Genomic DNA, 27,674 nt, shown 5'->3' with positions numbered 1-27,674 from the left:
CCAAGAATAAAAACAATACTCCCTTCTACCTTGCATTTTTGGACAAAGAGTTGTTCTACATATAAGTAAATGTCCCAGATGACTGGCATGTAATAAGTTATATAAATGTTTACTTAAAAAAATTAATTAAAACTAGTTAGGAGAATTAGGATTTGGACAAAGATCTCTTAGACTCCTCTAAGAATACAAACAATACTCCCTTCTACCTTGCATTTTTTAGACACTGAATTATGCTACATATAAGTAAATGTTCCAGATTTAAACACCCAATTTCATTTCATTTGAATCTTTTAAATCAAGATAATCCATGATGGTAATTGTTGTCAGAAATGAGTAACACACGTTCCTTTATAAAACAAAGACTGAACAACATCTTATTATATCGTAAATGACCCAGTATTTTCATTATGAACAGAGGGGAAGCTTAATGAAGAGAACTCAGATTTTGGAACCAGACAGACTTGAGTAAGATCCATTACAAACCAGGCTTGGCAGGTCACTTACCCTCTCTCAGGGATGCTGCCTTCCTTGCAGCACTGTCATAAGGATCAGAGATAAGAGATACAAAGATCCTAACACAGTGCTGGACACATAATGAGGATTCAGTAAATGGTAACTATTATTCATTTATTCAGTGAATTGAGCATCTTTATGTCAAGCACTGGTCTAAGTTATGGGGATACAGTAGGGTTCAAAGGATACAAAAAAATCTTACCCTCATGGAGTTTCTATTCTAATACAGAGAGAGGATAGATAATAATCAGAAAAAAAAAAAAGAAAAAAAATTATATATATATATATGTGTGTGTATATATATATGGTATACCATATGGTGATAAATGTTATGGAGAAAAATAAAGCAGGAATAGGGGATAGGGAGGACAAGGGAGGGAGGTGACATAGGTATACAAACAATTTAAATACGGTGGTCAGGAAAAGCCCTCCTAAGATGATGATATTTAAGCAAAGACTTGATAAGTGGATGAATAAGAGGAAGAGGAAATAGCAAGTGAAAAGGTCCTGAGGCAGGAACATACCTAGTATGATCAAAAAACACTAAGAGTCCAGTGTGGCTGGAACAGATAAGATCTAAGAGGCAAATGAAAGCCCAATTGTAACGGATCTTACAGGCCCCCGGAAAGACTCTAAGTTTCAACCTGAGTAAGATGGAAAGCAATTGGAGAATTATAAGCACAGGAACGATGTGGTGGTTAAAAGGGTCACTCCTGCTGATGTGTTGAAAACAGACTGGGGCATTGGAATACAGAGACCAGTTGGGAGGCTATGGCAGTTGGTCTAGTCTAGAGATGATGGTGGCTTGGATCAAAGTGGTGAGGAGTGGTCAGATACATTCTCAAGGAAATAAACAGGATGTGCTGGCAGACTGGACATGCGGTATAAAGAAAAGAGAGGATTCATGGATGACTCTAACATGTTTGACCTGAATAACCAGAAGGAGAAAGTTGTCATTGACTTGAGTTAGGGCAAGACTGCAGGACGGGCATGTGTTTAAAGATCAGGAGTTTGGTGCCATGGAGTTTGGAGGAGATGCTTGCTCTTATTCTAACATCTCAGCTGCTGTTCTTTTGCATTGGTTGTTTTCTCTTCCCCCAGAAATAAGCCATCAGTAACAGTAATAGTGTGTTACTGTTTCTAATCTACTATCTTATCTTACAAAATTCTGTTCTCCAGGGAGATCAAATGAAAAAACTCTAAAATTGATGCATGTAATCAACAGATAAGAAAAACAATCAGAAACCTAAGTAAAGATTTTCTAAATAAAAGAAAACTAAAGTGCGGTCACTCTGGGTAGTGCCTCATTCCCAACACACCGTTCCTATAAATTCACTTAAAAGATGGTTATTTGGAAATCACAATTCTTTTCCCATAAACACAAAGTAATAAAAAATGGTTTGGTTTCCAAGCCAAACTACATAATGGGGCTACAGTATCACACCAATAGTACCAACCTGAATCCTAGGGAAAAAAGATCACAAGATGTAAGAAAAAAAGATGATCTTGTCCTTGACCAAAGGAAAACATAGGTCAAATTTCTCCATTGCATACTCCCATGGTGCTCAAACCTATTAAAGGTGACTTTATCCTTCTGCCTCCAGCACTCTAGTCCATATTCAACTCCCCACTCTAGCATCCACTCACACCTGATCTCTGGAAAGGTTCACTGTGTCTATAAATCCAAGCCTACTCTAAAACAGCCCCAACCAAACACCCACACTCAATGCCCACCACCGTGTAACACTGATCTCAGCTAAGCATTAAGAGGAAATTGCACTGCTTCAAACTACTTATTAAAAAAAGATTGAAATCCATGGAACTGCACTACACAAACAGTGAATCCTAAATTAAATCATAGACCAGAATTAATGGTACAATTATAAAAATGTGCTTTCATCAACTCTAACAAATGCACCACACCAATGGAGGTGCTAATAATAGGGTGGTATATGGGAATCCTGTATAATCCTGTATTTTAAGCATGATTGTTCTGGAAATTCACAACTTCTCTAATAAAAAAAAATAAAAATAAAAAAAGATTGGCTACCAGTTGCTAGAATTTCAGAAAATGCTGTTAAGAGAACATGAAGATGCTCCAGTAAGGTGAAGGGAAATACTTGACATTGGGAAGGCCACTGCTAGGAGTCAGACTGCTTCTGCCTTTAAGTTTTTACCCTTCCTGTACTTTTATACTCACTCACCTTTTTACAAGTTTCACACTTTTGGCCACAATTATTGTACCAACTCACCTGGTTGATTCAGAGATCACATACCTATTTTTCAGTTTTCACTTGTGCTATGAGTGGAGATGAGAAAGGGGGAATGGAGAATAGCATTAGTGATTAATTCTCAATTATCATTAGACGAAATGTTTGAAACCTGAGGACTACTTATTCATTAATAGTCTTTTATAATAAATACTTCAAAATACATAGTTTTAGAACTATACTTTCCAAATAATTGAATTTCTCTCAGATTTTAAAATCTCCAACCCACTCCCCCCTGCCCCCCAAAAATGTTGCCATTTACCACACACAATGGTTTTTTAAATCAGGGGGTGGGGGGGATGACTCTGAGTTCATTATAGAGATGAACAAATATTCAAACCCGGAATAGAGAGAGTAGGAGGTTTTGAAGAATGTGAAGAAGAGCTTGGTTAGTTCCTATCTTCCACAGTTTACAGCTGCCACTCTCACACCACTGTTGGGATCTTTGCTCTCCAAAATAAAAAAAAACCAAAACACCAAATTAGATCAGATCTTATACTGACATTTCATTTGGATCACATGTTCTGTCTTTAAAATGTAGTTAGAGAAACACCAGAAGTCCTCCCTTCTGTCAATTAACTCAAAGATATTATCAAACAGAACAAATGGTTCAATTTAAACTTAACCCTAAAAACCCAATTAAATATATCAGATGCAATTTGTCTTCCTCAAATTTCTTTTTTTAGATAGCAGAGTCCAAAGTCATTCAAGTTTTATTTAAGTTTTAAATCATAGGATTTGGGGGTGCTGCAATTGTGATTAAGCTCTCCTCACACATTAAAAAGACCATGGTAGTCTGTTATGTTCTATTCTGACTTTTTTTTAATAATAAATACTATTTTTACATCCGAAAAAAGACACTTCTATTTTGGAAAGATAATGAAGTAAGTCTCAATAGCAAGAACTAAAAGAGACGAGAAGAAACTAAATAGAAGACATGTTGAGTAGTCTTTGTTTTATTTTTGTTAACTTCACTAATAGTTCGTGTAACAAAACAGAAGAAAATAAATTTTACTTAAACTTTTAAAACAAATAAGAAAGAAACCAACCTTAAAACAAAGTATTTCTAGAGCACTGTTCTCAAAGTGTGGTTTGAGGACCCCTGGGGATCCCCAAGACCCTTTCAGGGGGTTAGCAAGTTCAGACTATTTTCATAAGGTGTTATTTGCCTTTTTCACTTCCATTTGCTCCAAGTGTACAAGGAGTTTTGGTATAGCATCAAAGAAGGACAACTACAATTACCTGAAAATGCTAAGAAAATGCTCTTCTTTTTTCCAACTACATACCTTTATGAGGCTGGATTTTCTTCATACACTTCAACTGAAACAACATACTACAATGGACTGAATGCAGAGGCAAATATAAAAATCCAGTTGTCTTTTAAGTCATATATTATGGGAATTGCAAATATGTAAAACAATGTCACTTTTCTCGCTATTTTTTTGGACAGTAGAGCTAGCTTTCATAAAAATATTATTTTATGGTAACAAGTAATCATTTTAAATTGCCATTTTAAATAAACTAATAAATATTTTTAGAGTTTCTCAGTTTTAACTTATAATCCAGTAATAGTCAATAGACCCCAAATAAGCAAAAGCTCCTGGGATCCCCAATAATTTTTAACAGTAGAAGAGGGTCTTGAGACCCAGAAGTCTGAGAACTGCTGCTCTAAAGTATTTCTTACCCTATATTACTTAAAACCAAATTTATAATTTATAAAAGAAATTATTTGATTCTGGTGGGGGAAGCAGCAGGTAAGGAGAAATGGGTGGGAGTATAAATGAAATAAGAGTGGCCATGAGCTAATAATCATTGAAGCTGAATGTTCATTATACTAGTGTCTCTCTTTTTGGACGTCTGAAATTTTCCCTGATAAAAAGAATTTAATTCATACCTAAGCAGTTCAATACGAGAAAAAGAGAATTTGACTAAATTTAATATTTTATTATTAAGAACTCAAGTAAATAAGAGGAAAAGGAATCTAATTACTATTAAACTAACATTATTCACATTGCTCCAAATTCAATTTTTGATCTTCATTGATGCTCATTCTACTTTCATACAGTTAAGTCAGTGTACACAAATTATCTGGGTTCTGCTGTGTTCACTCAAAATTAATATATACAATTCCCACCTTTACCTATTATCACTAACTTGACTGAAATAAAACGACATAGATAACTTTCAGCTTAATATTAAAAGCAGCTCTCCACATGCTTTAATCTTACTGACTTGGCTATCATGTAGAATAATTTTTAGATGTTACACTACTGCCATCTGCTGGCTGTGTTGTCTAAGTAAAGTAAACAAATATTTAAAAGTAAAAAGCTAAAAATTTACCTCCCAGAATTATCCCACAGCAAAGAAGCTGCCATACATTAAGGTCTTTCACAATCTCACATTAGAAACAATAGTTCTCAACCCTAACTGTCCTTTAGAAGCATCTGGGGGCTTTTAAAGATCCTAATGCCTGGGTCCCAAGCCAGAACAATCAAATTAGAATCTGTATGTTAAAAAAATTAAAGGAAAGACACAGACTAGGAGAAAACATTTGAAAAATGTTATATACAATAGAAATAAAAATTATACCCGACATAGTACTTTCACCTAGAATATATAAACAACTCATATAACTAAATAACAAGGAAACAAAACACCCAATTTTATAAAAATGGGCAAAAGATCTGAACAGACACTTCTCAAAAGAAGATAAATTGATGGCAATTAAGAACACAAGAAAGTGCTCAACACCATTAGTCACTAGGAAAATGCAAATTAAAATCACAAGATACCAGTTCACATCCATTAGAATGGTACAGGAAAGGAGACTGTTGGCCAGGATGTAGAATGCAGAGCAACCATAACCCTCAAACACTGCTGGTGGAAATGTAAAATGATATAACTACTTTGGTAAACAGTTTGGCAGTTCCTTAAGAAGTTGCACAAGCACTTACCCTAAGACCCACCCAGCCCACTACTAGATATATTTTGAAAAGACAGAAAAGTATGTGTCTGTACCAAGACTTGTACTCAAATATTCTTTACAGCTTTACTTTTAATAGCCCCAAACTGGAAATAACACAAATGTCCCTCAACAGGTGAATGGATTTACAAACTGTAGTATATCCACACAATGGAATACTACTCAGCAATAAATACAAGCAAACTACTGATACATACAACATGGATGACTCAAAATAATTATGCTATGTACAACAAGCCAGACCAAGAAATAAAGTATGTACTGTAGGATTCCATAATGGTTGCCTGGGGATGGTGGGGAGAGGGATGGTGCAGGAAGGAGTCACTAGAAAAGGGCATGAGGAAATTTTTGGGGGTGATGGATGTGTTTATTATCTTGACTATGCTGACAGTTCCATATTGTCATGTGTATACTATGCATATACATGTCAACACTCGTCAAATTGTACAGGTGAAATATCAAGAAAGCTGGTTTTTTTTGTTTGTTTGTTTGTTTTAACTCAAAATCTCTAGAGGATAGAGTTCAGCTATCAGTATTTTCTAAACACTCCCCAAACTATTCTAACCAGCAGCCAGGGTTTGCTGTCTCATTTACTTTTTTTTTTAATAAAAGAGTTCTGTTTGGGGAAGATACATAAGCCTGAAACAACTCTGATAATGCTTAATTAAGGTACTTTGGGAGGTCAGCTCACATAATTTATTTTTTTTTAAGTAGACAAAGCCAACACGGATTTAGTATTTACTCCCTGGTTTGTACCTGACAATCCCAAATTTTTAAGATTCAGAAAGTGATTCTGAAAGCAGTTTCAGCTGTTTGTCAGACTAGGTGATACTTATGCTCCCAGTGCAGTACAATTAAAAATTCTGAACAGAAGAAGCATGCCAAAATATTTAAGGTACAGTGTCATCATGTCTGCAACTTACTTTTAAATGGGTCACTTAAAAAGAGAGAAAGCAAATGAGCCATAATATTAATAGTTGGTTACTCTAGATGAAGGGTATATAGGTTTTCATTGTGCTATTTTTTCACTTTTTCTTTAGGTCAAAAATTTTCTTAAAATAAAAAAAAGTTGGGGGTTGGGAAAAATATTTAATTAGGCACACAACAGAAATGATAAGTCCTTGGTAGGAACAACATGATTCACACAATCTTGCATGTCTTAACTCATAGTTAAGAAGATACACATAAGAGCTCAATACATGTTTTTTGATAGAAAAGGGAATTTATTTCTTTAAGGCATATTTTTGCTGGCAGAAATTTCTAAGACATTAGAACTGTTAGAACCACCTGGCTATGAGCCATATACGGAAGTGTGCATTGCCACTGTAACTTTTCATACCACAAGAGATAGCAGCGTGCAATAGCAGAGGTTTGGGGGACAGTCAAACATAGATTTTAATACTAGGGTGTCCTTGGGCAGATTTACTATTTCAAAGTATCAATTATTTTATCTGCACAGTCAAACCTTGGTACTCGACTGCTTTGAAACTCATCAAATTTGGTACTCGACGCATTTTGACGTGAAAATTTTGTCCCAATACTCATCATTTGTTTGCTACTTGAAGCACAAGCTAGAACTTGTTGGTGTCAGTTGCCTTGTGACTCGCTACCCTTTCCAGCAGAAACAAAGGGTCACACGTTAGTCACGCAGTAGCTCTTGTCCTGCGCACATCCCCTTGCAGTCTTATCTTAGCTTCTGTGGTCATCTTGTGTGTTTCTGCGTTTTTTTCCTCATCATGGGTCCTAAGAAAATGTGCAGTGATAATGCTGAGCAGAAAAGAAAATTACTTTGCACCACCATTGAGCAAAAAAAAAAAATGGCAAATATGAGAGCGGAATTCTCATTATTGATCTTGCTAGGGAATACAGTATGCCTAGAATAGTCTCCACTATCATTAAGAATAAAAAAGCAATTAAAAGGCTGATGTTGCAAAAGAGGTTAAAGCAGTAACAAAGCAGCATTTCCAAACACTCAAGGAAGTTGAAAAGCTGTTATGAATTTGGGTAAACAAGAAGCTAATTAGCAGGCAAAAGTGTATCAGAAGCCATGATATGTGAAAAAGCAAAAGTGTTGTGTGCTGCTCTTTGGAAAACAAACTGGAACTGAGTGATGACAGCGCTGAAGTTTTTAAGGCCAGCCATCGCTGGTTTGATAATTTTAAAAAGAGGGTTGGCACCATAGTGTTGTGAGGCATGGTGATTAGCAAACGCTAATAAAAAGGCTGCTGATGAATTCATCAGTGAATTTCAAGACTTTATAGAGGATGAGGGTTTTATTCTCCACCAAGTTTTCAACTGTGATGAGACCAGACTTTGCAGGAAAAAAATGCTGAGTAGAACCTATGTCACAAAAGAGAAGGCGTTACTAGGCCACAAACCGATGAAGGACAGGCTCACTCTATTGCTGTATGTGAATGCTAGTGGAGACTTAAAACTCAAGTGTCTACTAGTCTATCACAGTGAAAATCCATTAGTTTCAAGAAGCATAATGTCATAAAAAATAAACTCCATGTAATGTGGAGGGCAAACAGCAAAGCTTGGGTCACAAGGCAATTTTTCACTGAGTGGATAAATAAAGTGTTTGGTCCTTCAGTGAAAAAAATATTTGCTGGAGAAAGATTTGCCTCTGAAAGCTCTCCTACTTTTGGACAATGTGCCTTCCCACCCTCCAGGCTTGGAGGATGACTTACTAGAGGAGCTCAGCTTCATCACTGTAAGGTTCCTGCCCCCCAATACTATTCCTTTCATCCAGCCCATGGACCAGTAGATAATTTCAAACTTCAAAAAGTTGTACATCAAGGCACTTTTCCAGAGGTGCTTTGAGATCACCTCTGACACCCAGTTGACCCTCACAGAGTTCTAGGAGAAGCATTTCAATATCCTGCACCGCCTTAACCTTACTGATAAGGCCTGTAATGAATTCTCTTATGTGACAATGAATTTGGCATGGAAGAATATGTGGCCAGAAACTGTGACTCAGAGAGACGTTAAAGGGTTTGAGGCTGACCCTAAGCCTGCAGGTACAGACAGTACAATTGAGCAGGATATTCTATCTTTGGGCCAATCCATGGGTCTGGAGGTCAATGCTGATGTTGAGGAATTAGTGGAGGAACATCATGAAGAACTCAGCACAGAGGAGCTGCAGGAACTACAGAGGAACAGCAACAAGAGGTGGCTGAAGAGATTTCTTCAGGTGAGGAGGAGATAAGGGAGGATGACCCCAGTTCCTTGATAAAAGAAATGTATGCAAAATGGGCAGAAGTTCAAAACTTTGTGGAGAAGTACCATCCAGACAAAGCTCTGACAAGCAGAAATGTGAATTTATTGAATGACCAAACAATTTCACATTTTCAAGGAATTCTGAAAAGAAGACAGAACCAGTCTTCATTGGATAAGTTTTTAGTGAAGGTGAAAAAGAGTGTGTCAGAGCCTGTGGTGCAAGTTGAAAAAAGGCAGAAAAGAGAAAGAACACCTGAAGTGCAAGTGCCCGATGTTCTGTTGGAGGGGGACTCTCCTTCCAAGCAACACTCCATGTAAGCTCTCCTCCTCATGACTCTCCTCCCACCATCCCGTTAGGCCATGGACTCTTCTCAGTACAGGTAAAGTGAAGTCCTTATTTTATTTAATCTAAGTATTTATTAATTTTTAGGTTTATTTCTCATGTAAAGTAATGATACACAACCATATCTCTTTAATATATTGCCTTAAAAATGTTCATTGTCTTTGGTTTGGGAACACATTAAATTTATTTACGTTATTTCTTATGGGAAACATTTGTTTGGCACTTGTTTTTAGTATTCATCATGCCCCTGGGAACCAATTAACAACAAGTACAGAGGTACCACTGTAAATAGAAATAAAATAGTATCTTACAGGTGGTTGCAAGGATTAAATGAGAGATAAGATAATGTATGTAAAGTATTTAGCATTCCTTAGTAAATGTTTACTATTGCTTTATCAATAAAGTCAGCTAAAAGATATTCTATAAAATGGAAATATTGCTTTAATAACCAGATTTTTATTTTATTTTGAGGATTAAAAGTCTTTGTTTGATCTAGGGGCATTTTCTAAAAATTCTAGGTCAAGGTAAGAAAACAGAACAATTTTCCCTTCACATATTTGGTATTTTGAAGAAAAAGCATTCAATGAGATGATGAGCAGCCTTTCCCCAAGGATGACAAATAAAAAAAGCATTCTACGTCTTCAATTTAATTTTTTTTTTTAATTCAGAAATTTTTAATAAACACTGACCATTTTCCAGGCATTATACAAGGAACAGCTCTAAATTATTTACAATTTCCTAATTGTCCCTTGTTCTGTTTTGTTTTCTTTTTTTTTTTTCCATGCATGTTGATTTTAGTACTCACCTACATTCACTGAATAAAGGGGGTGTCAGTCACAAGGTTTTTTACAATTATATGGTCACAAGATAAAAGCTATATAGTTATATAATCATTATCAAAGATGAAGGATCCTGGATTACAGTTCAACAGTTTCAGGTATTTCCTTCTGACTACTCTAATACACTAGAAACTAAAAAGAAATATCTATATATGAGTCAGTAGTCATACTCATTTGTTAAATCTTTACTTCTACATTATAATTCCTCCCTCTCCTTTGATCATTCTCTCAATCTTCAAGGATATCTAACCAATGACCATTCTAACTTCTTCGTGCCAAAAGGGGGTGTTGACATTATGGGGTAAAGGAATGAAACTGGTTGATGTTCTTGCAGAGACTGGTATCTCTGGGTTTTAAGGCTTATCTGGCATAGGAAAAACTTGGAGGCTTTAAGTTTCTGAAAAAAATAAACTTAATAAGTAAAACTTTTATATAGCCTTAGATAGAGCCGAGGTTATTCTTTAAGGTTTTCAGGAATACTGTTGGTTGGGGCGCTGAAGCTTCCGTAAGAGTGACCTTTCAACTCTATTTGAAATCTCTTAGCCACTGAAACTTAATTTTGTTTCATTTCTTTTCCCCCTTTTGGTTAAGAAGGCATTGTCGGAGGCGGGGCAAGATGGCAGACTGGTGAGCTGTATGTTTTAGTTACTCCTCCAGGAAAGTAGGTAAAAAGCCAGGAACTGCGTGGACTGGACACCACAGAGCAATCTGTCTTTGGGCATACTTCATACAACACTCATGAAAACGTGGAACTGCTGAGATCACCGAAATCTGTAAGTTTTTGCGGCCAGGGGACCCGCGCCCCTCCCTGCCAGGCTCAGTCCCGGGGGAGGAGGGGCTGTCAGCTCCAGGAAGGAGAAGGGAGAATTGCAGTGGCTGCTCTCATCGGAAACTCATTCTACTGATTCAAACTCCAACCATAGATAGACTGAGGCCAGACACCAGAGACTCTGAGAGCAGCCAGCCCAGCAGAGAGGAGACGGGCATAGAAGGAAAACAACACGAGAAGCTCCAAAGTAAAAGCAGAGGATTTTTGGAGTTCTGGTGAACACAGAAAGGGGAAGGGCGGAGATCAGGCCTTGAGGCGCATATGCAAATCCCGAAGCAAGGCTGATCTCTCCGCCCAGGGCACCTTTCCTTAATGGCCCTGGTTGCTTTGTCTATTAGCATTTCAATAACCCATTAGATCTCTGAGGAGGGCCGTTTTTTTTTTTTTTGTTTTTTTTTTTTTAAATCCTTTTTGCTTTTTCTAAAACAATTACTCTAAGAAGCTCAATACAGAAAGCTTCAAAGAATTGAAATTTGGGCACGTCAAGTCAAGAGCAGAAATAAGAGAGCTCTGAGACAAAAGGCAATAATCCAGTGGCTGAGAAAATTCACTAAACAACACAACTTCCCAAGAAAAGGGGGGTGTCCGCTCACAGCCACCATCCTGGTGGACAGGAAACACTCCTGCCCATCGCCAGCCCCATAGCCCAGAGCTGCCCCAGACAACCCAGTGTGACGGAAGTGCTTCAAATAACAGACACACACCACAAAACTGGGCGTGGACATTAGCCTTCCCTGCAACCTCAGCTGAATGTCCCAGAGCTGGGAAGGGGGAGCAGTGTGAATTAACAGAGCCCCATTCAGCCATCATTTGAGCAGACTGGGAGCCTCCCAACACAGCCCAGCAGCCCAGAACTGCCCTGGGGGGACGGCACTCACCTGTGACATAGCACAGTCATCCCTCAACAGAGGACCCGGGGTGCACAGCCTGGAAGAGGGGCCCACTTGCAAGTCTCAGGAGCCATACGCCAATACCAAAGACTTGTGGGTCAGTGGCAGAGACAAACTGTGGCAGGACTGAACTGAAGGATTAGACTATTGCAGTAGCTTTAAAACTCTAGGATCATCAGGGAGATTTGATTGTTAGGGCCACCCCCCCTCCCCGACTGCCCAGAAACACGCCCCACATACAGGGCAGGCAACACCAACTACACACGCAAGCTTGGGACACCAATTGGGCCCCACAAGACTCACTCCCCCACTCACCAAAAAGGCTAAGCAGGGGAGATCTGGCTTGTGGAGAACAGGTGGCTCGTGGACGCCACCTGCTGGTTAGTTAGAGAAAGTGTACTCCACGAAGCTGTAGATCTGATAAATTAGAGATAAGGACTTCAACTGGTCTACAAACCCTAAAAGAACCCTATCAAGGACAGCAAATGCCACGAGGCCAAAAACAACAGAAAATTATAAAGCATATGAAAAAACCAGACGATATGGATAACCCAAGCCCAAGCACCCAAATCAAAAGACCAGAAGAGACACACCTAGAGCAGCTACTCAAAGAACTAAAGATGAACAATGAGACCCTAGTACGGGATATGAAGGAAATCAAGAAGACCCTAGAAGAGCATAAAGAAGACATTGCAAGACTAAATAAAAAAATGGATGATCTTATGGAAATTAAAGAAACTGTTGACCAAATTAAAAGATTCTGGACACTCATAGTACAAGACTAGAGGAAGTTGAACAACGAATCAGTGACCTGGAAGATGACAGAATGGAAAATGAAAGCATAAAAGAAAGAATGGGGAAAAAAATTGAAAAACTCGAAATGGACCTCAGGGATATGATAGATAATATGAAGCGTCCGAATATAAGACTCATTGGTGTCCCAGAAGGGGAAGAAAAGGGTAAAGGTCTAGGAAGAGTATTCAAAGAAATTGTTGGGGAAAACTTCCCAAATCTTCTAAACAACATAAATACACAAATCATAAATGCTCAGCGAACTCCAAATAGAATAAATCCAAAAAAACCCACTCTGAGACATATACTGATCACACTGTCAAACATAGAAGAGAAGGAGCAAGTTCTGAAAGCAGCAAGAGAAAAGCAATTCACCACATACAAAGGAAACAGCATAAGACTAAGTAGTGACTACTCAGCAGCCACCATGGAGGCGAGAAGGCAGTGGCACGATATATTTAAAATTCTGAGAGAGAGGAATTTCCAGCCAAGAATACTTTATCCAGCAAAGCTCTCCTTCAAATTTGAGGGAGAGCTTAAATTTTTCACAGACAAAGAAATGCTGAGAGAATTTGCTAACAAGAGACCTGCCCTACTGGAGATACTAAAGGGAGCCCTACAGACAGAGAAACAAAGACAGGACAGAGAGACTTGGAGAAAGGTTCAGTACTAAAGAGATTCGGTATGGGTACAATAAAGGATATTAATAGAGAGAGGGAAAAATATGGCAAACATAATCCAAAGGATAAGATGGCCGATTCAAGAAATGCCTTCACGGTTTTAACGTTGAATGTAAATGGATTAAACTCCCCAATTAAAAGATATAGATTCGCAGAATGGATCAAAAAAAATGAACCATCAATATGTTGCATACAAGAGACTCATCTTAGACACAGGGACACAAAGAAATTGAAAGTGAAAGGAGGGAAAAAAATATTTCATGCAAGCTACAGCCAAAAGAAAGCAGGTGTAGCAATATTAATCTCAGATAAAATAGACTTCAAATGCAGGGATGTTTTGAGAGACAAAGAAGGCCACTACATACTAATAAAAGGGGCAATTCAGCAAGAAGAAATAACAATCGTAAATGTCTATGCACCCAATCAAGGTGCCACAAAATACATGAGAGAAACATTGGCAAAACTAAAGGAAGCAATTGATGTTTCCACAATAATTGTGGGAGACTTCAACACATCACTCTCTCCTATAGATAGATCAACCAGACAGAAGACCAATAAGGAAATTGAAAACCTAAACAATCTGATAAATGAATTAGATTTAACAGACATCTACAGGACATTACATCCCAAATCACCAGGATACACATACTTTTCTAGTGCTCACGGAACTTTCTCCAGAATAGATCATATGCTGGGACATAAAACAAGCCTCAATAAATTTAAAAAGATTGAAATCATTCAAAGCACATTCTCTGACCACAATGGAATACAATTAGAAGTCAATAACCATCAGAGACTTAGAAAATTCACAAATACCTGGAGGTTAAACAACACACTCCTAAACAACCAGTGGGTTAAAGAAGAAATAGCAAGAGAAATTGCTAAATATATAGAGACGAATGAAAATGAGAACACAACATACCAAAACCTATGGGATGCAGCAAAAGCAGTGCTAAGGGGGAAATTTATAGCACTAAACGCATATATTAAAAAGGAAGAAAGAGCCAAAATCAAAGAACTAATGGATCAACTGAAGAAGCTAGAAAATGAACAGCAAACCAATCCTAAACCAAGTAGAAGAAAAGAAATAACAAGGATTAAAGCAGAAATAAATGACATAGAGAACAAAAAAACAATAGAAAGGATAAATATCACCAAAAGTTGGTTCTTTGAGAAGATCAACAAGATTGACAAGCCCCTAGCTAGACTGACAAAATCAAAAAGAGAGAAGACCCATATAAACAAAATAATGAATGAAAAAGGTGACATAACTGCAGATCCTGAAGAAATTAAAAAAATTATAAGAGGATATTATGAACAACTGTATGGCAACAAACTGGATAATGTAGAAGAAATGGACAATTTCCTGGAAACATATGAACAACCTAGACTGACCAGAGAAGAAATAGAAGACCTCAACCAACCCATCACAAGCAAAGAGATCCAATCAGTCATCAAAAATCTTCCCACAAATAAATGCCCAGGGCCAGATGGCTTCACAGGGGAATTCTACCAAACTTTCCAGAAAGAACTGACACCAATCTTACTCAAACTCTTTCAAAACATTGAAAAAAATGGAACACTACCTAACTCATTTTATGAAGCTAACATCAATCTAATACCAAAACCAGGCAAAGATGCTACAAAAAAGGAAAACTACCGGCCAATCTCCCTAATGAATATAGATGCAAAAATCCTCAACAAAATACTTGCAAATCGAATCCAAAGACACATTAAAAAAATCATACACCATGACCAAGTGGGGTTCATTCCAGGCATGCAAGGATGGTTCAACATCAGAAAAACAATCAATGTATTACAACACATTAAAAACTCGAAAGGGAAAAATCAATTGATCATCTCAATAGATGCTGAAAAAGCATTTGACAAAATCCAACATCCGTTTTTGATAAAAACACTTCAAAAGGTAGGAATTGAAGGAAACTTCCTCAACATGATAAAGAGCATATATGAAAAACCCACAGCCAGCATAGTACTCAATGGTGAGAGACTGAAAGCCTTCCCTCTAAGATCAGGAACAAGACAAGGATGCCCGCTGTCACCACTGTTATTCAACATTGTGCTGGAAGTGCTAGCCAGGGCAATCCGGCAAGACAAAGAAATAAAAGGCATCCAAATTGGAAAAGAAGAAGTAAAACTGTCATTGTTTGCAGATGATATGATCTTATATCTAGAAAACCCTGAGAAATCAACGATACACCTACTAGAGCTAATAAACAAATTTAGCAAAGTAGCGGGATACAAGATTAATGCACATAAGTCAGTAATGTTTCTATATGCTAGAAATGAACAAACTGAAGAGACACTCAAGAAAAAGATACCATTTTCAATAGCAACTAAAAAAATCAAGTACCTAGGAATCAACTTAACCAAAGATGTAAAAGACCTATACAAAGAAAACTACATAACTCTACTAAAAGAAATAGAAGGGGACCTTAAAAGATGGAAAAATATTCCATGTTCATGGATAGGAAGGCTAAATGTCATTAAGATGTCAATTCTACCCAAACTCATCTACAGATTCAATGCAATCCCAATCAAAATTCCAACAACCTACTTTGCAGACTTGGAAAAGCTAGTTATCAAATTTATTTGGAAAGGGAAGATGCCTCGAATTGCTAAAGACACTCTAAAAAAGAAAAACGAAGTGGGAGGACTTACACTCCCTGACTTTGAAGCTTATTATAAAGCCACAGTTGCCAAGACAGCATGGTACTGGCACAAAGATAGACATATAGATCAATGGAATCGAATTGAGAATTCAGAGATAGACCCTCAGATCTATGGCCGACTGATCTTTGATAAGGCCCCCAAAGTCACCGAACTGAGCCATAATGGTCTTTTCAACAAATGGGGCTGGGAGAGTTGGATATCCATATCCAAAAGAATGAAAGAGGACCCCTACCTCACCCCCTACACAAAAATTAACTCAAAATGGACCAAAGATCTCAATATAAAAGAAAGTACCATAAAACTCCTAGAAGATAATGTAGGAAAACATCTTCAAGACCTTGTATTAGGAGGCCACTTCCTAGACTTTACACCCAAAGCACAAGCAACAAAAGAGAAAATAGATAAATGGGAACTCCTCAAGCTTAGAAGTTTCTGCACCTCAAAGGAATTTCTCAAAAAGGTAAAGAGGCAGCCAACTCAATGGGAAAAAATTTTTGGAAACCATGTATCTGACAAAAGACTGATATCTTGCATATACAAAGAAATCCTACAACTCAATGACAATAGTACAGACAGCCCAATTATAAAATGGGCAAAAGATATGAAAAGACAGTTCTCTGAAGAGGAAATACAAATGACCAAGAAACACATGAAAAAATGTTCAGCTTCACTAGCTATTAGAGAGATGCAAATTAAGACCACAATGAGATACCATCTAACACCGGTTAGAATGGCTGCCATTAAACAAACAGGAAACTACAAATGCTGGAGGGGATGTGGAGAAATTGGAACTCTTATTCATTGTTGGTGGGACTGTATAATGGTTCAGCCACTCTGGAAGTCAGTCTGGCAGTTCCTTAGAAAACTAGATATAGAGCTACCATTCGATCCAGCGATTGCACTCCTCGGTATATACCCGGAAGATCGGAAAGCAGTGACACGAACAGATATCTGCACGCCAATGTTCATAGCAGCATTATTCACAATTGCCAAGAGATGGAAACAACCCAAATGTCCTTCAACAGATGAGTGGATAAATAAAATGTGGTATATACACACGATGGAATACTACGCGGCAGTAAGAAGGAACGATCTGGTGAAACATATGACAACATGGATGAACCTTGAAGACATAATGCTGAGCGAAATAAGCCAGGCACAAAAAGAGAAATATTATATGCTACCACTAATGTGAACTTTGAAAAATGTAAAACAAATGGTTTATAATGTAGAATGTAGGGGAACTAGCAGTAGAGAGCAATTAAGGAAGGGGGAACAATAATCCAGGAAGAACAGATAAGCTATTTAACGTTCTGGGGATGCCCAGAAATGACTATGGTCTGTTAATTTCTGATGGTTGTAGTAGGAACAAGTTCACTGAAATGTTGCTATATTATGTAACTTTCTTGGGGTAAAGTAGGAACATGTTGGAAGTTAAGCAGTTATCTTAGGTTAGTTGTCTTTTTCTTACTCCCTTGCTATGGTCTCTTTGAAATGCTCTTTTATTGTATGTTTGTTTTCTTTTTAACTTTTTTTTTCATACAGGTGATTTGAAAAAAGAAGGGAAAGTTAAAAAAAAAAAAAAAAAAAAAAGAAAAAAAAGAAAAAAAGACAAACAAGGGGAAAAAAAAAAAAAAAAAAAAAGATGTAGTGCCCCCTTGAGGAGCCTGTGGAGAATGCAGGGGTATTCGCCTACCCCACCTCCATGGTTGCTAACATGACCACAGACATAGGGGACTGGTGGTTTGATGGGTTGAGCCCTCTACCATAAGTTTTACCCTTGGGAAGACGGTTGCTGCAAAGGAGAGGCTAGGCCTCCCTGTATTTGTGCCTAAGAGTCTCCTCCTGAGTGCCTCTTTGTTGCTCAGATGTGGCCCTCTCTCTCTGGCTAAGCCAACTTGAAAGGTGAAATCACTGCCCTCCCCCCTACGTGGGATCAGACACCCAGGGAAGTGAATCTCCCTGGCAACGTGGAATATGACTCCCAGGGAGGAATGTAGACCTGGCACCGTGGGACGGAGAACATCTTCTTGACCAAAAGGGGGATGTGAAAGGAAATGAAATAAGCTTCAGTGGCAGAGAGATTCCAAAAGGAGCCGAGAGGTCACTCTGGTGGGCACTCTTATGCACACTTTAGACAACCCTTTTTAGGTTCTAAAGAATTGGGGTAGCTGGTGGTGGATACCTGAAACTATCAAACTACAACCCAGAACCCATGAATCTCGAAGACAGTTGTATAAAAATGTAGCTTATGAGGGGTGACAATGGGATTGGGAAAGCCATAAGGACCAAACACCACTTTGTCTAGTTTATGGATGGATGTGTAGAAAAGTAGGGGAGGGAAACAGACAGACAAAGGTACCCAGTGTTCTTTTTTACTTCAATTGCTCTTTTTCACTCTAATTATTATTCTTGTTATTTTTGTGTGTGTGCTAATGAAGGTGTCAGGGATTGATTTAGGTGATGAATGTACAACTATGTAATGGTACTGTAAACAATCGAAAGTACAATTTGTTTTGTATGACTGCGTGGTATGTGAATATATCTCAATAAAATGATGATTTAAAAAAAAAAAAAAAAAAAAAAAAAAAAAGAAGGCATTGTCAATCCCAGGATGCCAGGGCCAGTCTCATCCCTGGGAGTCATGTCCCACGTTGCCATGGAGACTTATACCCCTCTTCAACTTAATTTTAATAAGGCAGCATAAAGTGCTCATGATGAGCAAAATAAAAATATTATAAATGACTTAGAAGATCAAATTCAACACTAAAAATATTGAAATAATTTTGTGAAGTTGCTCTAAACTCCCTTGATTAGAAAGGCTGTGAGAAACAAGACACTTTTCTGAAAGCACTCCAGAGAAAGAATAAGCCAGCTATCTTTTTAAAGTACACTTGTGCCCAGGTGTTAGAGGACTGACTTCAATAGATACAGTCCAATCTAATCATTCTATTAAATTCTAAAGCAACCTCTTAACAGGTGGCCAACTATGACCATAAGTCATCAAGCCCACTGCTTGATGTTATAAATAAAGTTTTATTGGATCCATTCATTTATGTATTGTCTGGGGCTGTTTTCACTACAATAGCAAAGCTGAAAAATGAAAAGTTGAGGTAGAGATGGAATGGCTCACAAAGCCTAAAATAATTTCCATCTGGCCTTTTACAGAAAAAGTTTGCCAACCCTGCTCTAGACAGTCAATCCAAGAATGCCATAAAACCTCTTCCATACTCACCTCAGGAGTCATCTCTTTTATTGGTCACCTTCATCTACCACATCCCTCATGATATTTCCCTTGAGAAATTCAAAACTCTTCTGGACTCAGGTAAATAGACTCTATGGTTTTTCCACAGCCCTAACACTGACCACTGGAACTGCAAAGGTTATGTTAAATAATGCCCTGGAAAGGAACTTTTTCTAAAATGAATAATCCCAAGATATGAGGAAATCAAAAGGTAATAAAATAGAACATTAATACCTTTGTGATCATCACATGCACTGATTTTTTTGGAAAACTGGTAATATCACACATTGTTGTGCCAGGAAACCCAAGAGAGTAGACTGCTGGGTATCCAGGTGAAATTTTTAAAGTCATTCCTAAAATACAACCAGGTCCCAAATACAAGGGAAAACATCTCTAAGGCTTCATGCCAGGATTACAGTACCTACAGGAGAAACGTCAATTTGAGCACTGCAATTTCTTGAACACAAAAGATGGCTTTTTTCCTAAGGTACTCTAATCCTATCCGTTACATGCTTAAAAAAAATTTTTTTGACTCAATAACAATAAAACATACTAAACTTGAATTAAACAAGTTAAAATAAATGAAAATTTGGCCTCTACCTTTTCTGGATTGTGGAGAATTGTCCTTTCCATTGTTCTCCAGGAACACTACAAAAAAGATAGCAAAACCAAGTCATCAGAAAGTTAGATTCCTATTGAACTCAAAGATAGTCAGTGTATTTAGAAACTCTGTCAGCAAGAACTCTGAGAAGTGAGGATACTTCTCTAGAATGGTTTAATTAGAATAGTGGTTTTTACACCATGATGAGACTATGGGAATTGATGGTACCCTACTCTAGATTTCCTTCTTCCTTCTCTTCTCCTCCCATCATTGACCCTTATCTCCAAACCTAATTCACTGATGCTATAGAGAAAGCAACTGATCATAGTCGTATGACCTCTACACCAAACCCAACTCTAACCTTCTCCATAGAGCTGCCTGAGATAGCTCTAGTCCAGAGTAATTTCTTCCTTCTTTTATACACCAGTTATTAACTGTCAGACATTATAGTCCCACTTAGGTTGTGAATGTCATCATAACAGATTTTATATCATAAAACAATCACTACATAGCCTGTATCAGAGGCATTCAAAACTTATTTGATTTATGTGCTCACTCATGTTATCTTTTACTTTTTCCTCTTGTACATATTATTATTGAATCCAATAGATTCTATTAACTTCTCTCCTCCCGAGTTACATAACTCAGGGTCTCATCATCTCTTAACTCAAACCTACAACTGCCTCCAAACAGATCTCCCTGTTTTCCAGTTTTCACCCCTCTCCACTCTGCTCTTCTCACTGCTTTGGCAGTTAACCTTTCTACAACTCCAATCCAAAACCAACACTCTTGATAACAGAATAAAATACAAACTCCTCGGCACACAAAGATTTTCACAATCTGGATAATCCACAGTTGCTATTCAATAATTACGTTAAATGACTGAATGATTAAATCCAGCCTGAAAGACAATTAAGCATAAAATAAATGCCACCTCAAAGCTCTGTAAATGTGATAAATACTAGCAAAGTGAGGAAAAGAGAGAAGGAATGATTTTTTAGAAAAAAGCCTGAAGCAAATTAGTGGTAAAAAAAAATAAGAAAAAAAAAGAAAAGAAACTGAAGTAATAAACAGCATGTACCCAGAATAAAACCAAAGCGAAAAAAGAGCCTTGGTTACGAGCAGCCAAGTGATGGAAAAATCCAAAATGACTGGAAAGATGAAGATTTTCCATTTTAGTGCTTGCATATCAGGTTTAATTAGGATCTCCTTGTGCACTCCAACCATCCAAGTTGACGGAGTGCAGATATTACAAAGAACAAATGTAAGTACATTATACCAGTTACATGGTTTCAGAGGAACTTCTAAAATACTAAAACAAATCATGGACATTTCAGCCAAATACTATATTTTTTCCTTCCAATGAATTTTGGTCATGTACTATTCATCATCGTTTTAATTGCCTCAGAAAACAAAATAAATGACACTTCTAAAAAGAAAATGTTCCATAATTTCCCTTTTATGATGGGTGGAGAATAGCACAAATTCTTCTGCTACTTTTTTAAAAAGAAAGAAAATTTTGTCTTAGGATAGAGGAAACAAATGCTATTAAAAATCGAAAAAAGTATAATCTGAATAGTAATGATTCTCAGCAACTAAAAAAAAAAGGAGGGGACTATTTTTGGGTATAGGTATTAAAATAAGAACATACATATGAAGAAAAATAAAAATTACCTCTCAAATCATGTTTTTCTACCATGTGCAAATGTCTCCCCAGGATATAGCTGATTATTTCTTAGATAAAAAAGAATGTCTAGTAGTTTGCTGATTATTTCTTAGATAAAAAAGAATGTCTAGTAGTTTGTTTGAATACTGATCATCCCTTATGTCTTTTCCAAAATCAAAAAAGGCTTTTAAAGTTTCCAACATAGGAATAAGATTATAACCTAGCAATTCCTGATAGTTTCCAAGCTGTGTTTACACATGATAGAGAGCTCTCCGGATGCCATCATCAGTTTCTTTTGGAAGGGATCATGACTTGTTCGGTATCTTCTAACAGCAATAAGGCCTTTCTCCACATGTCTGGCAGGATTTATCCCCGGATGAGAAGACTGTAACCCCACGATTCTAAATGCTTGGATCAGGCTTCCATGATTTCACAGACATCAGTAACTTCGGCTGTCTGCTTATGAAAGACACAAAGATACAAATTCTGGCCAGCAAGTCATAGGCTATAATTCCACTGTTCTTTGCAGATACCCATGCCAGCAGGGATTTGGCCACATCTACAGAGTTATGAAAGTGAGCCAGCTGTGAGCTGATCCAATTTTCAAAATTCTCCTTTCCTTTGAATTCTTCTTTAAGTTTAGCCCACTCCTCTAAATTCAAAGATTTTGTTGGAAGTTGAATGGTGTTCCTTGGACGTGGCAAGGTATCTTTACGCTGAGGAGTCATCTGTGATCTCTTAGCTGTTCCCGCTACAAAAAAGATGAGATCAGAAGAAATTTGCTCATAACTGTCCACGTATCTTTTCCTAAGGTTTTTGGCCTTGGCAATCAACAGATTCGTTGCTTTGGTATTTTGTGAAGACACTGTTGTAAGAGAAAACCACCTCTGTTGGTTCCTGATGCCATAGTAATGAGGAAGAAGACATGAGTGTTTCCGGGGCCTAACCCAAGGAATGGGATGCTGTTCCAAACCTTAAGCTTCGGAAACCAGACAAACAGAAAGTCTTTATGCAGTAAAGCCAGCACCAGATATGGTGAGGGAGATTCTAAACCAAAACTAAGGGGGAGCGGGGGGGGCGGTGTGGAGAATGAAAGAGCAACTTTTCAAAGGAGATTTCCACTTTCTCCTCTGAAGACACATCGAGGTTCCGTTTTGAGAGCTAAAAATCGCAACGGAGGCATGTGACTTCTCTTCATTAAAAAAACCACCAGGGAATATCCAAACTAGGTGGAAAACTCCAGAGCCCGGGAACAGATCCTCTGGTGGCTGTTAAATTCAGACCTGAGGAAAAGGCGCAAGTATCACACGGATCACAACGAAAAGCGGTAGAACCCCATGAGAGCCTTCCTGAAAAGGAGGCGCAAAATCGAAAACTGAGCCCGGAAGCCCCTAACCACAGGCTCATTAACAGCAACGACAGCGACGACAGCCAAAGTCTAGGGGCTCCCGCTCTGCATAACTACTCTCCCCAGGTCGCAAAACTCCTCACATGGGGATGTGGGATGGAGGGCGTCGGAACCAACAATTCAGGTAAATAAGGGAGATCCACGAAGGGCACGGCCTTGACCCTGTACATAACGATCACAAACGAACTATACTTCATTCAACAATTCACCACAACACTCACGCTTCCCGCAAACATACTGCCGGCGGAAACGTACAACATGCCTGTGCACCGTGCTAATACCAGTCCGCGGGTACAAGACCCAAATGGGACACAGGCGTTCCGCTGACTCTGGCGGCGAGAAGAGAGCGAATTTGAAGCTTTTGGTGGCATAAGAGAGCAGTGTGGCTGCTGAAAACTTATACTAAATTCAGCGGTTCTTTATGGTCTCCAAGTATCCACAATGACCAATGAAAAGAAATAGCGAAGGAAGAAAGCGCTTTCCCCGAGCCGAAAATGCCAACGGACTCGAGTCACGTGGGATACAAGAGCCAAGGAACCAAAGTGAAGAAATAAATGGACAGGCTTCCTTATCTTGGGCCTTTAAAATCGGGCTTCGTGAGGGTGGGACGCCTCCTCAATTTCCATCTCTTTCACGTCTACTTTCCGCCCTATTAGCGTGATCTTCGCATTCTCGGCGATCGCTAGAGTAATAGTTCGTTTTCTGTTTAGCCCAGACTTCCGCCCATGTCCAAGATGGCGGTTGAGCAACCTTCCTAACCACTACGGGGGCTTGGAGGCGTCTGAAGTCTCTGCTGGTGGTGGGTGCAGCGGTTAGTAAACAGCAAATGCAGGAGCTGCTGCTACCATGGAGTCGACTATGGACTGGAAAGAAGTTCTTCGCCGGCGTTTAGCGATGCCCAACACCGGCCCAAACAGTGAGTTTGGGAGGGGCCGACCTGTGCCCCAAATTGGAGGGGAGGAGGGTGGAGAATGGAGAGGAGGAGCAACCCAGAGCCGCGCTCTCTGTTTTTTTAAAATCTGTTCTGACAAAGGAGGCGGAGTGGAACGTGGTTTGGGTATCCAGAGAGGTTTATCCCCAACTTTTCAGGGAAATGATTTTGGGGAGAGAAAACCTATCCTGACTTCCATGGTCGTGAACTAGACGTATCGTAAGGAACAACTTTTCCACCCCATCAGGACCTCTAGTTCGTTGACCCTGCAGCCATTTTACTGGAACACTTTTCATGTCCTCCCTTCTCTCCTTACCCATCTTAGATTTCATTATCCATTCGTCCTTGTCGCTTTTCCCCTCATTCACACTTGCCTGTTAACCAACACGGATAAATTCATCTTTCATTTCTATTCCACGCCTGCATCCATGGCAGATGAAAGTGGCTGGGAAAAAAAAAAAGAACCTTGATGATTTGCCTCAGTTTTGATTCATGTCCGCTAACCTAAAATAGGTCTTTTAGTTACTTCTATCGTGTTTCTTAGACAGTCATTCTCCCACACTCCAAGGCAACTCTACCCACCCCTTCTCCTTAAACTCCCAATATGTCCTACCCAGTCCTTATTTTCAGCTGATGAATTTCTTTTTTAATATCATTGAGAAAATAGAAGCAATCAGAGAAGCACCTCATCTCATTCCATTTACCATTTTTATCAGCTTCCCCTTGCCTAGAGGCCTGTATTTCTTTCCTAGGGCTGCTGTAACAAAGTACCACAAACTTAGTGGCTTAAAACAGAAGTTTATTGTTTCACAGTTCTGGAAGCTTGAAGTTGGGAATCGAGGTGTGAACAAGACTATGTTCCCTTTGAACCCTGTAGGGGAGAATTCCTCCTTGCTTCTTCCTAGCTTCTGGTGGTTTGCCTGCAATCCTTGCTGCTCCTTGGCTTGCAGCTGCAGCAATTTGCTACCTCCGTCATCACATGGCTCTCATCTCTCTTCTCCCTTTCTTGTGCTGCAGCCTTCTTATGCCCCTTATGACAGCACATTGGATTAAGGTCTCACCTTACTCCCATTTGACCTTTTTTTAACTTAACCAATTCCATCTTCAATGATCCTATTTCCAAATAAGGTCACATTCACAGTTACTGGAGGTTAGGACTTCAACATATTGGGGTAGGGGGCGCAATTCAACCCATACTGTGCCATATGGTCTGCCTTCACTGTTAAAATGATGAAATGCCCATGCTCCTATTGGAAGCAGTCCCTCTAATCCAGCACTAGATTGCATTCCTTTTCTTATTCACGTATTTCATTCAGCATAATACTCTCTCTCATGCATCATCAGATTTTCCTTCTCTCCTGGATCATTTCTCAGCACTGACAATCATCTATCTTTAAAAAGTCATTTGATCTAGCTTCTGCCATATTTCTCTGCATCCCTTTTAAGGAAAACTTCTCAAAAAGAGTTATCTATACTTGTGCTTTCCCTGCTTTCTCCTGTTCTCTCTTTAACCCACTCCATTCATTCAGAGATGTTTACTGCATGCCTTTTATGTGGCAAGTACTGTTCTAGGCTATAGCCAGGAACAAAATACACAAAAATCTCTGTCTTTATAGAACTTAGACTTTAGTGTGGAGAGAGATGATGTTTTAGTTTCCTAGGCTGCTCCAGCAAAAACCATGACATGGGTTGGCTTAAGCAAAGGGAAGGTATTACCTTATAGTTTGAGTCTGGGAAAATGTCCACATCAAGGTATTATCAAGGTGATGCTTTCTTCCCAAAGACTAGCTGCTCCCAGCTATCCTTGGCTCCTCTGCCACATGGCAAGGCACAAGGCAGCATCTGCTGGTCTCTCCCTTCTGCTTCCTAATTCTGTGGTTTTCTCTCTGAATTTCATTCTTTTATAAAGGACTCCAGTAATAGGATTAAACCCCATCCTGACTGAGGTGGGATACCTTTTAACTGAAGTAACCTCCTCAAAAGGTCTTCCTTAAAATAGGCTTACATCACAGGAATGGATTAGATTTAAGAACATGTTTTTCTGGGGTACATATGGCTTCAAACCACCATAGATGATAAACAAAATAACAAGTAAATTATATAGGTTGTACAAGCTCCTATTTAAAACTCTCCATCAGTATACTACACCCCATCCTTTGTTCTGGAACCCATTCTTGCATATTAAAGGATATAAACAATACACTTGTCCCCTCTCTCCTCCATCATTTATTTTTCTTTCTCTACACAGTCATTCCCATCAGCATGTAAACATGCTGGTATTTCTCTCATTTTAAAGAAATTTCCTTGACTTAACTCCCATCTAGCTATGCCAAATTTCAGTGCTCCCCTTACAGCAACACCTGTTGAAAGAGTTGTTCATTAAATCTGTACTTGACTTTAATTCCTGCTTGTCAAGATTATCAGTGGTCTCCATGTTGTTAAATCCAGTGGTCAGTTTTCAGTCCTCTTCGTATTTGACCTGTTGATAGTATTTGACATAATAGTCCACTCTCTCCTCCTACATATACTTCATTCTCTTGGCTTCTGGGACACACACACTTAGTTTTCCTCCTACCTCACCTGTCATCCCATCTCGGACTTCCATGCTTTTTCTTCCTCTTCTTCCCAACAACAACACTGGAGTGTCCCAAGGCTAAGTTCTTGTTTGGCTTCTATTCTATATGTTCAATTTCATTGTGAAATCATCCAGTCCTGTGGCTTTAAGTATTTGCTGTTGATTCATATTTGCACATTGACCTCTTCCCTGAATGCCAGATTCATATATCTGCTTCCTACTTGACATTGCCACTTAGATATCTGTAGATATCTTAATCTTCATTTGTCCAGAACTCAACTCCTGATCTGCCCCTATAACTTGCTCAGTCATGGTTTTCCCCATCTTAGTAATGGCACCATCATCTGCTCAGAACAAAACTTTTGGCGAAATCTTTGACTCCTCTCTTCTTTTGATACCACACATCCAGTATGTCAGCAGATCCTGTGATTGCAGCCACCACAGCCCAAGCCATTACTGTTTGTCACCTGCGTTACTGCACTAACCTCCTAATTGGTTCTGTTGGCTCTATCTCACCAGAATAAAAGTCAAAGTTTTTCCAGTGGCCTAAAAACCTGTCCCACCATTATTTGTCTTCCCTTATCTCTTACTATTCCCTCTGACCTATTCTGTTCCAGCCATAGTGACTGCCTCCCTCTTCACTGGACACAACACTCACGGCATTGTTTTCTTTGCCTGGAATACACTTCTCCCAGACATCTGCATGACTTGCTTCTTCACTTTCTTCAATTCTTTACATAATGTCATCTCAATGAGGTCTTCCCTGACACCCTGTAGAAAGCTGCATGTGCAGGTAAACATGTATGAACACATATACTCACACATATACTTGTGCATCTCTAAAACAGATGAATGAAAAAAGATGAATGAAATTATTAATTAATGAAAATGACTCTTGAGATTTGGGCTTGGGTAATGGATTAATGCTGGTACTACTATTCACTAATAGTGGATATACAGAAATGGAAGAAGAAGAATAAATTGAGGGGTTAGGAAAATTATCTTAGATAATGCCAGAACAATGGGATGAAGATATTTTCTGTTGAATGTTTGGATTTAGAGGTCAAGAGCAATGCCTGGGTTAGTAATACAGGTTTAGAACTTATCACAAGTTAAATTATGAAAGTTGGAATGATAAAGAAAGAAGGATTACAGAAAAAGAAGTGGTCAGAAAATAGGAGAAGCAACACAGCATGG

General features: G+C 38.6%; 1 protein-coding gene and 1 pseudogene across 2 annotated transcripts in view; one reads left to right on the top strand and one right to left on the bottom strand.

Moving 5' to 3' along the window:
* The window catches only part of LOC119532412, a 237,897-nt pseudogene that overhangs the window by 126,303 nt on the left and 83,920 nt on the right, over positions 1–27,674 (bottom strand).
* Positions 23,427–27,674, top strand: part of PPP2R3C (protein phosphatase 2 regulatory subunit B''gamma) — a 44,726-nt gene continuing 40,478 nt past the window's right edge. Inside the window, exon 1 of one of the 2 annotated variants that reach the window (XM_037834817.1) lies at positions 23,427–23,887. In XM_037834817.1, the coding sequence (XP_037690745.1) occupies positions 23,818–23,887 (70 nt within the window). In that variant the 5' untranslated portion in view covers positions 23,427–23,817. The remainder of the gene's footprint in view (positions 23,888–27,674) is intronic. The other variant, XM_037834818.1, reaches the window with a different exon arrangement.

Source organism: Choloepus didactylus, chromosome 4 (genome assembly GCF_015220235.1).
Source record: "Choloepus didactylus isolate mChoDid1 chromosome 4, mChoDid1.pri, whole genome shotgun sequence".
NCBI classification, from domain to species: Eukaryota; Metazoa; Chordata; class Mammalia; order Pilosa; family Megalonychidae; genus Choloepus; species Choloepus didactylus.
Note: the sequence above shows the minus strand (reverse complement) of the source record. Positions and strands in the feature narration are given on the sequence as shown.